This window comes from Giraffa tippelskirchi, chromosome 12, assembly GCF_054371585.1.
Source record: "Giraffa tippelskirchi isolate mGirTip1 chromosome 12, T2T-mGirTip1v1.2.pri, whole genome shotgun sequence".
NCBI lineage: Eukaryota > Metazoa > Chordata > Mammalia > Artiodactyla > Giraffidae > Giraffa > Giraffa tippelskirchi.
The window spans coordinates 35,427,696-35,443,033 of NC_137286.1; the positions used below are offsets into that span (position 1 = coordinate 35,427,696).

Below are 15,338 nucleotides of genomic sequence, written 5' to 3' on the forward strand. Positions count from 1 at the left end.
GCCCAAGTTCATGTCCATTGAATTGGTGATGCCATCCAACCATCTCATCCTCTTGTCTCCCCCTTCTTCTCCTGCCCTCAATCTTTCCCAGCATCAAGGTCTTTTCCAGCGAGTCGGCTCTTCACATCAGATGGCCAAAGTATTGGAGCTTCAGCTTCAGCATCACTTCTAATGAGTATTCAGGGTTGATTTCCTTTAATATTGACTAGTTTGATTGCCTTGCAGTCCAAAGGACTCTCAAGAGTCTTCTCCAGCACCACAGCTTGAAAACATCAATTTTTCAGCCCTCTGCCCTCTTTATGGTCCAGCTCTCACATCTGTATATGATTACTGGAAAGACCATAGCCTTGACTATACAGACCTTTGTCGGCAAAGTGATGTCTTTGCTTTTTAATACACTGTCTGGGTTTGTCATAGCTTTCTTGCAAGAAGCATTTGTCTTCTAATTTCGTGGCTGCAGTCACCATCCACAGTGATTTTAGAGCCCAAGAAGAAGAAATCTGCCACTGCTTCCACCTTTCCCCCTTCTGTTTGCCATGAAGTGAGGGGACTGGATGCCATGATCTTATTTTTTTAATATTGAGTTTTAAGCCAGCTTTTTCACTCTTCTTTTCCATTTTCATCAAGAGGCTGTTTAGTTCCTCTCTGCTTTCTGCCATTAAAGTGGTATCATCTGCATATCTGAGGTTGTTGATATTTTTCCCGGAAATCTTGATTGTAGCTTGTAACTTATGTAGCCCGGCATTTCGTATGATGAGCTCTGTGTATAAGTTAGATAAACAGAGTGACAATAAACAGCCTTGTCATATTCCTTTCTCAATTTTGAACCTGTCAGTTGTTCTATGTAAGGTTCTAGCTGTTGCTTCTTGACCTGTGTACAGGTTTCTCAAAAGACAGTTAGAATGGTCTGGTATTCCCACCTCTCTAAGAGTTTCCCACAGTTTGTTATGATCCACACAGTCGAAGGCTTTAGAACAGTCAATGAAACAGAGGTAGATATTTTTCTGGAATTCTCTTGCTTTCTCTATGATCCAGCAATTGTTGACAATTTGATCTCTGGTTCCTCTGTCTTTTCTAATCCAGCTTGAAGATCTGGAAGTTTTCAGTTTCACATAATGCTGAAGCCTCACTTGAAAGATTTTGAGCATAACATTACTAGCATGGGAGATGAGTGCAATTGTCTGGTAGTTTGAACATTCTTTAGTACTGCCCTTCTTGGGAATTAGGATGAAGATTGACCTTTTCCCATCTTGTGGCCACTGCTAGGTTTTCCAAACTTGCTGACATATTGAGTGCGGCACTTTAATAACATCATCTTATAGGATTTTAAATAGCTCTGCTGAAATTCCATCACCTCCACTATCTTTATTGGCAGCATTGTTCCTAAGGCCCACTTGACTTCACACTCCAGGATGTCTGGTTCTGGGTGAGTGACCCTACCATTGTGGTTATCTGATTGTTAAGACCTTTTTTATACAGTTCTTCTGGGTATTCTTGCCATCTCTTTTGATCTCTTCCACTTCTGTTAGGTCTTTACCATTTCTGTCCTTTATTGTGCCCATCTTTGTATGAAATATTCCCTTGATATCTCCAGTTTTCTTGAAGAGGTTTCTAGTCTTTCCCATTCTGTTGTTTTCCTCTAATTCTTTGCATTGTACACTTCAGAAGACTTTGTTCTCTCTCCTTGCTATTCTCTGGAACTCTGCGTTCACTGGAGTATATCTTTCTCTTTGTCCTTTGCCTTTTGATTCTTTTCTTTTCTCAGCTATATTGTAAGGGCTCCTTAGACAGCCATTTTGCCTTCTTGCATTTCCTTTTCTTTGGCATGGTTTTGGTCACCTTCTCCTGTACAGTGTTATGTATCTCCATCCGTAGTTCTTCAGGCACTCTGTCTCTCAAATCTAATCCCTTTAATCTATTTGTTACTTCCACTATATAATCATAAGGGATTTGATTTAGGTCATACCTGAATGGCCTAGTGATTTTCCCTACTTTCTTCACTTTAAGTCTGAATTTTGCAATAAGGAGCTCATGATCTGAGCCATAGTCAGCCCCACGTCCTGATTTTGCTGACTGCATAGAGCTTCTTCATCTTTGGCTGCATAGAATATAATCAATCTGATTTTTTGGTGTTGACCATCTGGTGGTGTTCACGTGGAGAGTCATTTCTTGTATTGTTGGAAGAGGGTGTTTGCTCTGACCAGTGTGTTCTCTTGGCGTAACTCTGTTAGCCTTTGCCCTTCTTTCTTTTGTACTCCAAGGCCAAACTTGCCTATTACTCCTGCTATTGCTCAACTTCCTACTTTAGCATTCCAATCCCCTCTGATGAGAAGGACATGTTTTTTTGGTGTTAGTTCTAAAAGGTCTTGTGGGTCTTCATAGAACCACGTGGCACCCCAATAAAAACTGAACTATTAGAAAAGATGTTGGCAGTAAATGCTGGGGAAGAAGCCAATAAATGTACATTGTAGAGTGGTGAAACATGCTAAATAGAAGAGAAAATCTTATATAAATGCCCTGAATTAGGAGGGAGCTTGGTGGCTATAGGGAACTGATTAAATGTCAGTGGAGTTGGAGCATGGCAAACAGGAAGAGTAGTGGAAGACGAGGCTAGAGAGGTAAACAGAGGCTGGTTTGTGCTTTTAGGTAATGCCACATTTCTTAAGTGGTTGTATATTAGTTTAACTTTCTGTCAGCAGTGCAAACAGTTGCCCCAACTCCTTGCCATCACATGGTATTGTCATTTATTTAAAAATTTTTAAATATTTTCAATGCTTACTTTTGAGTACCTTTTCATATGATAATTGGTTATTTATATGTCTTTTGTGAATGCCTGTTCAATTTTCATTTTCTTGTTGGGTTATCTTTCTTTTTCTGATTGATTTAAGGAGTTCCTTATTCTGGGTATAAAACCTCTGTTACTTTTATGCATATATCTTCTTTGTGGCTTGCTTTTTCATTCTTTTAGTGATGTCTTTTTAATAGAATGTGTTCTTAATTCCAGTGAAGTTCATCATTTTTTTCCGGTATGATTAGTGCTTTTTTGTATCCCGATTAAGACTTCTCTCTGTACCTGAAGATCATGAAAATATCATCCTTTATTATCATTATTTTTAGGACCTTTTATTTTCCTGTCATTTCAGATTTAAGAAAGGTTGCAAGAAGAGTACAGAGAATTCTCTGATATTCTTTCACTAACTTTACCAATTGCTAATTTTCTCTTTTCCTTTCTCATATTCTCTCTTTTATTTTATGTGTGTGTGTGTGTGTATAAAACATACATACATACACACACATATAAAATCACATATAGGGAATTCCCTGGTGCTCCCATGGTTAGGACTCTGTGCTTCTACTGCAAGGGGTCTAGGTTCCATCCCTGCTTGGGCAACTAGGATCCCACATGCTGTGTGGTATGGCCAAAAAGGAAAATCACATATACATACAGACATATACATACATAGCTACACACATGTACATTTATTTGTAGACACATCCCTGCATCAGGCATATCTCCTGGAGAAGGGAATGGCTTCCCACTCTAGTACTTTTGTCTGGAGAATGCCATGGATAGAGGAGCTTGACGGGCTACAGCCTATGGGGTTGCAAAGAGTCGGACACAACTGAGTGACTAACTCGTTCACTTTTTCATAAATACATGCATATTACTCTTCCATGAACCACTTAAGAATATTTTGATCTTGAGGAGACAGCAGTGAGCAGTGGTGTGAAGAGATCTTGGTTCCCTGCCCAGGAATTGAACCTGGGTAGCCTGGGTGAACTCAGTGGACATGTGTTTGAGCAAACTCCGGGAGATAGTGCAGGACAGGGAAGCCTAGCGTGCTGCGATACATGGGGTCACAGAGAGTCGGATACGACTTAGCAGCTAAACAGTAACAACAGCCTGGGTGAAAACCAGGAATTGTATCTACTAGACCACCCATAGGGCCAGTGGCTAGAAGCAAAGTTGCTCTGGCTCTTGCGCCGATGAAAATGAATTTCTCAAGAAGGTAAAAGCTATATAAAAATAGGTACAGAGTTTATTATTAGAGACGTAGCACAGCAAACGAGAGAGTACACAGAGAAACAGTTTATTTCAGATAGAGGCAAGGCAGGGGCGCACACCCAGAGAGAAAGGGTGTGGCTGTCCTGCCTGTGAGGAGGGGCACACCGAGAGGTGAGGCAGATCACTCACACAGGGCAGTTCTTTCAGGTCTGTTTTGAGGAATGTCACTTGATTTGGGTCATATTTTCTTCTTATAGACTCAGATTTTGTGTTTCTGGCAGAATATCACATGAATGGTGTTGTATCCTTCTCAGTATATCACATCAGGAAGCTTGTCAGTTTGATGTCAGTTTGTCCTGATATTGGTCATATGGACTCCGATCACTTGGTTAATATAGGGTATTGTCAGGTTTTTCTCTTTGAAGTTTGCTTTGTCTTTTGAAAGTAGTATGTTATTTGTTGGGAGAGACTTTGAGGCTATGTAAATATCCTGCAACTCATCAAACCATCTACCCACTAGTTTTAGCATTCACTGATGATAATAATTATTAGTTATCTACATGCCTATCTATCTGTCTGCCTGTCTTTCAGGCTTCTTGGATTTTTTATTTTATTTAATATTACGATCTACTGTTACCATTTATTATGATGCTCACATTATCCTTGACTTAGCTGGTGGAAGTTCCTTCACACTGGCTCTTGTATCTTTTCATATGCTTCTATAATTCTTTGAGTCCTTCTATACTTTCTAGTCTAACAAGCTATTCTAGATTCACCTTATAATTTCCCTCTCATTCTTTTTCTCACCTTATTACGTGGACTAGGAACTTCAGTATCATGATGATGGAAGTTGTGATTGTAGGCATCTTGTCTCTTTCAAGATTGTATCATATAATATGATATTTGCTGAAGTTTGTGAAGAATTTTTATCATAGATGGGTATCCAAGTTTATCACATCTTTTTTCATCTGTTGAAAAGAACATCAAACTCTTCTACCTTATTTAGTTAATATGATGAATTGTGTTCATTGATTTAAAAATGTTAAACCAGCCTTGCTTCCTGAAATAAAATCAACTTGGTTGTAATGTTTTAACTGGATTCAGTTTGCAGGGGGGTGTGTGTGTGTGTGTATGTATGTGTGTAGGTATATGTAATGTTCACATTGTTACTTTTGAAGGAGTTTGAACTGGTTATTTACTTTTCTTATCCTCTTAGGTTCTAATATTCAGGGTCATGAGTGACTCTGTGACTTGAGATTTGATCCTTCATTTTTTTCTCTGAGGGCTTCCCTGGTGGCTCAGACGGTAAAGCATCTGCCTGCAATGCAGGAGACCCTGGTTCGATCCCTGCGTTGGGAAGATCCCCTGGAGAAGGAAATGGCAACCCACTCCAGAACTCTTGCCTGGAAAATTCCATGGACTGAGGAGCCTGGTGGGCTGCAGTCAATGGGGTTGCAAAGAGTCGGACAGGACTGAGCTACTTCACTTCACTTTTTTCTCTGAAAGAATTTAGTATAATTTCTCCTTCAGTGATTAAGTGAATTCACCAGTGAAACCCATTTAAGCCTGGATTTTCTTTTATGGAATTTCTTCAGTAAATATTTCTTTAATATTTAAAAATTTTAAATTTCTTTAGTAAATACTCAGATTTTTCCATTTCCTTTTGTGCCAAAGAAAGAAAGAAAGAAAGATAGCACTAAGTTGTGTCTGACTCTTGAGATCCCACGAACTGCAACCCGCCAGGCACCTCTGTCCGTGAGATTCTCCAGGCAAGAATACTGGAGTGGGTCGCCATTTCCTTCTCCAGGGGATCTTCCTGACCCAGGAATTGAACCCAGATCTCCTGCATTGCGGGCAGATGCTTTACCGACTGAGCTACGCAGGAAGCCCCAAGATTTTATGCCAAGATTTGGTTAAATCGTGTTTTTCAAGGAATTTGTGCATTTCATCAAAATTTTCAAATTCATATGTTATTTATAGCATCCTTTTATCTTTCTGATGTCTAGAGGCTCTAGAATCTTAGTAATGTTCCTTTTTGTTCTTGGTATTGATAATTTTTGCCTTGTTTCTTTTCTTTGCTTCATCAGTCTTGCTATGAGGTACATGCATTTCTTGGTAAACATTCTGAACACTTGTTTTCTTAGGTAATATACTGTAAGATGGGGTCGCAAAGAGTCGGACACGACTGAGCGACTGAACTGAACTGATACTGTAAGAGTCAAAGTTAAAAACTTTACCTCAAGACTGATGTGTATACTTTTTATTGAAACATTTAGTATTTGAACAAGCCTCTGTAAAATCTCCTTATGGCACTAGGTGGCACACTGTGACTTTGGATGAAAATACATATATTTTGTTTAAATCTCTTGGAAGAAAAGAACCTATATGAAAATACTGTTTGAAATAGACATCTGGAATATTATGGAGTATCTTGGACTCATTTATTGCATTTCAAACCCCGATGCTTAAATTAAAAAGTTTAAAATTATATTGTTACTACTGAGATTTTTGTTTTATAAGAATAGGATTCTAAAATTGATCAGAATATAGGAGTTTTTACTGAAAAGAGTTCATACAGCTAGCTTATGTTGCAGAAGGCAGCTGTCCTTTAAACTGAAAAGTGGTTTTCAATCATGTGTTGTAGTAAGATGAGTGTTATAATGTTTTTCTTTATAAAGTATTGGAATTACGAATGATGACAGTCCTGAGCTGGTGGTTTTTCTTTGAATGTGTGTATGTGTACTAAGTATAAAAGAACTAACCTCATAATTTGTAGTAGAATTGAAATGTTTATAGAATAAGAAAATACTAGATTTCAGATTTTCTGGTACTACAACATTGCTATCTTGTGGTCATTTTAGTTCTGAGAAACTCACTATTTCATGAAGACTCTTGAGTTATAAAGAATATGATAGTAAATTTTATGATCTGATACGTATCTATGTATATTTACCTATACAATTTTCTTTGATTGCATAAGAGAATTATCTGAAAAAGAGATGAAAAGTAGGTGCCCTATTGACATATAGTCATCTGGCCTGAAAAGAATAGTGATACTTCTTGGTTAAAACAATGCTTAGATAATCTAAATGATAAATGCCAACCTAAGTTATATAAAGCTAATAATCATTGGGAGATATCTTTAGCAAAAGGAAGTGATTTTATGATGTTACATTGATTGGAAAATATGGGAATAGAAAAGTGATGATTCAAGTGTTCTACACAGAATGGAGCTGGAACATTGTTCACAAACTAATGAGTTTCAGTGAAAGCTTATGAGTCATGTAAGTAGACGTTATGTGTATATCCAGGGTAAGGTCAGAGTAATGAAGAAATGTGGATACAGGTGTTTATTTTAAAAATATCAAAAGTTAAGTTCTGGAGAGGAAAATTTGGGTTAACTTTATAATACAGTTTTAGAGTGGGAGAGAACAGTCTTTGTTTTCCTAATAGTTTGAGCTAGTTGTTCCATTTGTGTATTCTGAAATTCAGTTCCTGTTACTCACAGATTTGTCTTCTTTGATTATTCCCTTTTTCCCTATATATGCAGTTTCACTTTCTGTGGATCATCCCCATCAGCATAAAAATACGCTGGCACTCATTTAAAAAACCTTCTCTGTTCATTTCTTTCTCTTTCTCAGTTCACCTTTATTACAATACTCAAAGTTTTTTTTTTAATACTTACTGTCTCAATTTTCTTACTCAGCATTCTCTTGAACTCTCAAGTCAAGATTTTGACCCTACTATTCTACTGAATAGGTAGTAATAAGTGACTGATTTATTTATTATAGATTATTTATTTTATCACTGTCTGGACAATGCAAAGCTGTCCATCTTATTGTGCTGTTGCTTCTTTAAAGGTGAACTTTTCCCCCCTCTTTTGTATGCTTTTAAAATTTTCCCTTGTTTCAGGTTATCATCAGTTTTTCTGTGGTCAGTCTCAGCATGGTTTTCTTTGAATTTGTATTTGTCTAGCTTGGAGTTTGTAGAGTTCCTGAAATAATTGAGCTTATATCTCTTGTCACCTTTATACTATCAAAAGCATTAGTGGAACAGTTGGTGAAATGTAAATAATTACTGTAATTTAGATAATTTGGATCAGTGATAATTTTCTGATTTGATAGTCATAGTATAGTTATATGAGGGAGTATCTTTTAGATATATGAAATACACATTGAAGTACTTAAGGGCCAAAGGTATCATGATTACAGCTTATTCTCAAATGTAAATTGTTTATTATAGAAGTTGCTTGTGAGCCCCTGCTCTAGTATATAGTGACTTTTTTCTTCTCTCAAAGGCATTTCTATTGTTCAGTTGCTCAATTGTGTCCGGCTTTTTGCGACCCAGTGGACTGCAGCACACCAGGCTTCCCTGTCCTTCACCATCTCCTGGAGCTTGCTCAAACTCATGTCCATAGAATCAGTGTTGCCATCCAGCCATCTCATCCTCTGTCGTCCCCTTCTCCTCCTGCCTTTGATCTTTCCCAGTCTTGGAGTCTTTTCCAACAAGTTGGCTCTTAGCATCATGTGGCCAAAGTATTAGACTTCAGCTTCAGCATCAGTCCTTCCAATGAACATTCAGGACTGATTTCCTTTAGGATTGACTGGTTTGATCTCCTTGCCGTCCAAGGGACCCTCAAGAGTCTTCTCCAACATCACAATTCAGAAGCATCAATTCTTTGATGCTCAGCCTTCTTTCAAGTTTAACTCTCACATCCATACATAACTACTGGAAAAACAGTAGCTTTGACTATACGGACTTTTGTCGGCAAAGTGATGTCTCTGCTTTTTAACATGCTGTCTAGGTTGATCATAGCTTTTCTTCCAAGGAGCAAGCATCTTTTAATTTCCTGGCTGCAGTCACTGTCCACAGTGATTTTGGAGCCCAAGAAAATAAAGTCTGTCACTGGTTCCCTTGTTTCCCCATCTATTTGCCATGAAGTGATGGGACCAGATACCATGATCTTAGTTTTTTGAATGTTGAGTTTTAAGCCAGCTTTTTCACTTTCCTCTTTCATCTTCATCAGGAGGTGCTTTAGTTCCTCTTTGCTTTCTGCCGTAATGGTGGTGTTATCTGCGTGTCTGAGGTTGTTGATATTTCTTCTGGCAGTCTTAATTCTGGCTTGAGCTTCATCCAGCCTGGCATTTTGCATGTTGTACTCTGCATGTAAGTTAAATAAGCAGGGTGACAGTATAAGCCTTGATGTACTCCTTTCCCAATTTTCAAAGTCATACTTCTCATTAATAAGATCCTTTGTTTGAGACTAGTTTGTTGCATTTCTTTCACGTATTTCCCAAATAAGCAAGCAATTAAAATCAACCAGTAGGTGAGGAGAACCCAAAACATAAAGAGTAACATAAATATGTAATGTAACCACACTGAAAGGGTGAAGATGAGAAGAACCAATTTAAGTAATTAAGGAAAATAACAATTTAATGAAGCAAACGACTAATTTAAGTAATTAAGGAAAACACAAAATCCAGTACTTTGGATCCTGTAAGGCTAAAGCTAAACTTGTATAGAAATATAATCTTGCTAATAACTGAGTTTCTCACAGAGATATGGGTTAGCAGTTATGAAACTTTTTTTATTTTTATTTTTTGACTGCACAGAGAAATGGCAGATCTTGTGGGATCTTAGTTCTCTGACCAGGGATTAAACCCAGGCTCTTGGCAGTGAAGGGTATTCCCTGGTATCTCAGTTGGTAAAAAATCTGCCTGCAGTGCAGGAGACCTGGGTTCGATCCCTGGGTCAGGAAGATCCTCTAGAGAAGTAAATGACTACCCACTCCAGTGTTCTGGCCTGGAAAATCCCATGGACAGAGGAGCATGACAGGCTACAGTCCATGAGGTTGCAAGAGTCAGACATGACTTAGTGACTAAACCACCCACCTCGGCAGTGAAAGCACAGAATCCTTACCACTGGACTGGACTGCCAGGGAATTCCCACCCCCCCCCCGCCACCTTTTTTTGAAACTATATATATACACACACACACACACACACACACACATATACATATATACACATATATATATATATAAGAATTGAACAGATAAGTCAATATATTTTAGATGATAAGAGCTGGGTTTCTTACTAATGGAGAAATAAATTACATATAAGGAAAGGGGAAGGCTAAAATGAACTTGTGGTGTAGGATTGAAATGAGAGGTTCAATATCTTTCAGTTTCAATATCTCTATACAGATAAATACAGAAATACAGATGTGTATGTTGTGGATTAGTGTGCATATATATAGTTGCTGTTATCTGTCATGATTCTGTGGGTTGGCTAGGTGGTTTTTCTGCCCGGGGTGCCTGGGGTGCTGGGATGCAGCAGTCACCTGGGGCCTGACTGGGCTGGCGTGTCCAGGATGGCTCAGAGGTTGTTGTCTGTCGGCTGGGAGTTCATTTGGGGCCGTCAGCCAGAGTGCCACCCGTATGTGGTGTCTCTCCTGGTAACTTTGGCTTCTCGTAGCTTGATGACTAGATTTCTAGAGTGAGTATCCCAAGAGGGAGCATTCCAAGAGACCCAGGTAGAGACTGCGAAGCTTCTTATGACCTATTTTCAGAAATTAGCTTTGTCACTTCCACCTCATTTTATAGGTCAAAAAAGCAGGTCACAGAGCCAGGTTATAGGGGAGGGGATTATACAAAGATAGGAACATCAGGAGGATTAGTTTATTGAGGGAAAGTGGGGCATCTCTGGAGACTAGGTACCATACTGATTAATCCATATGTTATTTTTTGCTCTTATGGGTTTGGTTCTCTAATTTGGACTGTTAATTCTTTGAAGACAAGTATACTACCATATGGGCTTCCCTGGTAGCTCCGTTGGTAAAGAATCCACCTGTGGTGCAGGAGACCCTGGTTCGATTCCTGGGTTGGCACAATCCCCTGGAGAAGGAAGGGGCAACCCACTCCAGTATTCTTGTCTGGAGAATCCCCATGGACAGGGAGGCCTGGCGGGCTACAGTCCATGGGGTCGCAAAGAGTCGGACACGACTGAGAGACTAAGCACAGCATCAGTTCAGTTCAGTTCAGTTGCTCATTCGTGGCTGACTCTTTGCGACCTCATGGACTGCAGCACGCCAGGCCTCCCTGTCCATCACCAACTCCCAGAGTTGACTCAAACTCATGTCCATTGTGTCTGTGATGCCATCGAGCCATCTCATCCTCTGTCATCTTACTACCATATATTTTTGTATTCTTCTCAGTGTCTTATACCGGAGAAGGCAATGGCACCCCACTCCAGTACTCTTGCCTGGAAAATCCCATGGATGGAGGAGCCTGGTAGGCTGCAGTCCATGGGGTCGCAGAGTCGGACACGACTGAGCGACTTCACTTTCACTTTTCATTTTCATGCACTGGAGAAGGAAATGGCAACCCACTCCAGTATTCTTGCCTGGAGAATCCCAGGGACGAGGGAGCCTGGTGGGCTGCCGTCTGTGGGGTCGCACAGAATCGGAAGCGACTGAAGAGACTTAGCAGCAGCAGCAGTGTCTTATACAGTGCTTTGCACGTAGTAATTGCCCAGTAACTGTGTTGTTGCCTAAGGATTCCAAGGATGCTAAGAGTTTAGATTGGCAAGAACCAGAAGAGAAGATGAACACAATGTTGGACTAGGATTTGGGGCTGGACCTAGTAGGGAACGCTCTTCAGAAGGCGGTAGATTGCCCACATGGAGTTAGGGTTGGGCAAGGAGGCTGCATCCTTATGCTCATAGGGATGCTTTAGAGCTCTTTTATTTTCATAGATTCTTGGCTTAGAAAAGTGGACTATTCTGGTATAGTGTTCATTTGTGGGAAGGTAATTTGCTTTCTGTTACAGTGCTTGGATTCCATTTGCCCAGAATCTTGATGTGGCTGAACCTGTAGGCTAGTGTTGCTTTCAGCTGTTTGGGACTGGAGAAAGCAAGAACACACACACACACAAACACACACACACACACACACACACACACACCATTGTGTGCAGGAAGGCAGAGTTTTAAATTTTGCAACTTAAATTTGTAAGTTTATAAGAATTATTGTTTAGATTTTCAATAACTTAGAGTTAAAATTATGGAGTGGAAATTTACAACTGAGTGAAGATTTACTTTAGGATTATCCATATGGAAAAAATAGACATCCTGAAAAACATTTTATATTGTGGAGAACTTTCAAAGGAAATATGTAGCATGTTTGTAAAAACCATGTCCTACCTTAACCTGTTGATACATAATGAGGAGTGGTGCTGAAATGGGTACACAGCAGTGTTTGTGCTCCTTAGGACACTTTTTAAAATCTTAGGTTGAATTTATTCTTAAAATGATTTATTTTTAAGTTGTAAAATTCAGTCTTGTTGTAAAATTTTATAACTAAAAAAGGTCTGTGACTTACTCTTATTTCTGTTTAAGCACCTTTCTGATCCCAAATTAGTTTTAACTGTTTTCTTTCTGAGAAAAGAAGAGTAATGATGAATTTGTTTGCCAACTATATTTTGTAGGTTGACTAACAAACTAATGCATGTCCTCTTATCTGTGCATAGGCTTCATTCCAGCGCTCCAATAGTCATGACAAAGTAAGGAGAATAGTTGCAGAGGAAGGTCGTACAGCAAGAAACCTAATAGCTTGGAGTGTTCCACTAGAAAACAAAGATGATGATGGTATGTATTTTAAAAAGTTTCATTTTTGTTGAAAATTAGAAGATATATTTAGTCTTGAACAGTAGGCAGACTGAAAACTGTTTATAGTTAGAAGTCGTGGGCAATTAGTATGTATGAATTAAGAAATAATTTTTAACTGCTTTTAAAATCTTAACCTAATATGCAAATGATTAAATGACATAGTTTCAGTTTCATATAGGGATGAAATTGGGTGTGTGGTTATGACTGGCAGATGAGTTTTCTTTAAAAATATTCATTTATTTACTTGGCTGTGCTGGGTCTTAGTTGCGGCACACAGGATCTTAATTGCATCACAAGAGATGTAACAGCGCGTGAGCTCCAGAGCGTGTGGACTCAGTAATTGTGGCGTGTGGGCTTGGTTGGTCTGCAGCATATGGACTCTTGTAAGACTTCTCGGACCAAGGATGGAACCTGCATCCTCTGCATTGCAAGGTGGATTCTTCACCACTGCACCACCAGCGAAGTCCAGCAGATTAGTTTTTTTTTTTAAAGTTATAAGAGATTTAGATTTTTTTCTTTTATTAAATCCTTCTTATAAATACAGGTTTAAAAAATTCATTGTATTTACTGTGATTAGATACAATTCTTTTAGTTCTCATTATTATTTGAACTAGAAAAAGTGTCTTCTCTCTTCAGTCTGTTCACTTCAATGGCTAACAGTGTGAGCATCGCCTAGATCCTGGAGATCTAGAAGATTGACTAGGGGACTCAGGAAACAGGATGTTGGAGTGTGCCAAAGTAGACCTCACTTTGAAATTTTCTGAAGGCTTGTAGGGTAGGTAGTACTGCAGCCTTGGATTTGTATGATTTTTTTCCCCCCCTGGTTAGATTTAGTTATGTGTTTTAGGAGGGAAACTCCGGGAGATGGTGAAGAAAAGAGAAACCTGGAGTGCTGCAGTCCATGGGGTTGCAAAGAGTCGGACACAACGGAACAACTGAACAACAACAACAACTACAAAAATTTCGTTGTGTTCGTTTCATTGCATCATAGGAGCACATGATGTTGGTTTATCTTGTTGCTAGTGATGTCGGCTTCAGTCACTTGGTTAAGGTTGTTTTGCCCAAGTTTCTCTGCTGTTAAGTAACAAATTATTTCATTTGTAGTTAGTAATTTGTGGTAAGATAGTTTTAGAATATGTAAATACCCTGTTTCTCTTGAAATAGTCTACCCACTACTTTTAGCTTCCTTTGATAATTCTAAATTTAATAAGTTGCTGTTCTGGTTGTTGCAAAGAGGTGATGTGCTAGTCCCATTGTTCCTTTACTGTTTATTAAAAGGAAAAGCTTTCCCTATCCTCCTTTGTATTTAAAAAGCATTTTTATGTGTTTTAGAAAGCTTTTATGGACTCATGGCTTCTTAGTTAATGAATTATAATCCATCACTTGTTTAGAGGGTGAAGTTTTTTCTAGATTTGTCTAGCTGAAGATCTGTTAAGCTGGCTTGTTTCTTCTTGCCATATTCTTACTCTCTGAGAATATCCTTACACAGTGGGATGTTTCAAGCTATACAAGAATTCACCTAAGTTTAAATTCTTTATTTATTTTATGTTTGCATTTTTTGCACTTTAATTTTACTTAAATTTTCAAACTTAAATTTTATTTAAAATCTTAGTTTAAAATTTATTTTATCTTTGTACATTTATAACTTTGATACATTTGCAGTTTATTCTTATATATATGGATCTAATTTTATCTTTTTCAATATGGGTAACAAGTTGTCCTAGGATCACTTACTATAAAGTCTGTCTTTGCCCTAGTTACTTCAGATGCCACCTCTATTGTAGATTGAATTTTCATGTGTACTTACATTCTTTTCTACTAGTTTATCTAATTCATGTGTGAGTGCCACACTATAAGCATTACAGTATTTTAAAATATCTGCTTCGACCAATCCTTCCTTAGTAGCTTCTCATTGTCAGTCTTCCTAGATATTTTTAGAGAGTGGTTATTTTGAATCACAAAAACTATTAAATTTAGAAGGGAAGTTAAATTTTTCTTTTTAAGTTTAGCTCCGTACCAGCTAAAATCTTCCTCTGGAGCTTACTATTGCTTCATTTCCTTGATTGAAAAATATGGCAATGTTATTTAGTACAAAAGTAGCATGAAACCTAAAAATATCTTATGGTTGCTCTGTGAATTTTATGAAGTTTTATTTTCTCAAAGTAATCTGAAGGTGTTATTATTAAAATTGCTTCTACTCAAAAAAATAAAAGGAAAGAGAATATAATAATGAATCCTATATCAGTATATCTGTGTATATCCTGATAATGCGTGTACGTATATAAAAAATTGGCCGGTACAATTTTAAAGCTTCGTTTATGCTTACTGCAAAATAATGAGAATAAGAGCATAGAGAACCTGAACTTTCTGAATGTCTATAATAAAGACAAGGGAAGAATGTTAACATCATAATTTTTAATAAGGATTATTTTATATTGTTAAAATGTTGCCACTTACAAAATAATCTTTATTTTTGCTTTTTAAAAAATAGCTCATTCTTTTATGGCTATATGCAGATATTTCTGAGGCTAATAATTCAATTTTAAAAAGTTTTCTTCTGTTCTTTGTTTTATTCCTGTTTCCTTTGGTACTTGTTTTAAGCTGATTATTCTACTGGATATTCTAAAAAGCCTTCTGGTACATTCTTCTCTATGATGAAAGGATGA

General features: G+C 38.0%; 1 protein-coding gene across 30 annotated transcripts in view; it reads left to right on the forward strand.

The window, feature by feature from the left end:
• Positions 1-15,338, forward strand: part of SCAPER (S-phase cyclin A associated protein in the ER) — a 407,833-nt gene that overhangs the window by 24,537 nt on the left and 367,958 nt on the right. For all 30 annotated transcript variants that reach the window (XM_081549564.1, XM_081549573.1, XM_081549582.1 and 27 more), the window contains one exon: positions 12,534-12,651. In XM_081549564.1, coding sequence (XP_081405690.1) covers positions 12,534-12,651 — 118 coding nt within the window. The remainder of the gene's footprint in view (positions 1-12,533; positions 12,652-15,338) is intronic.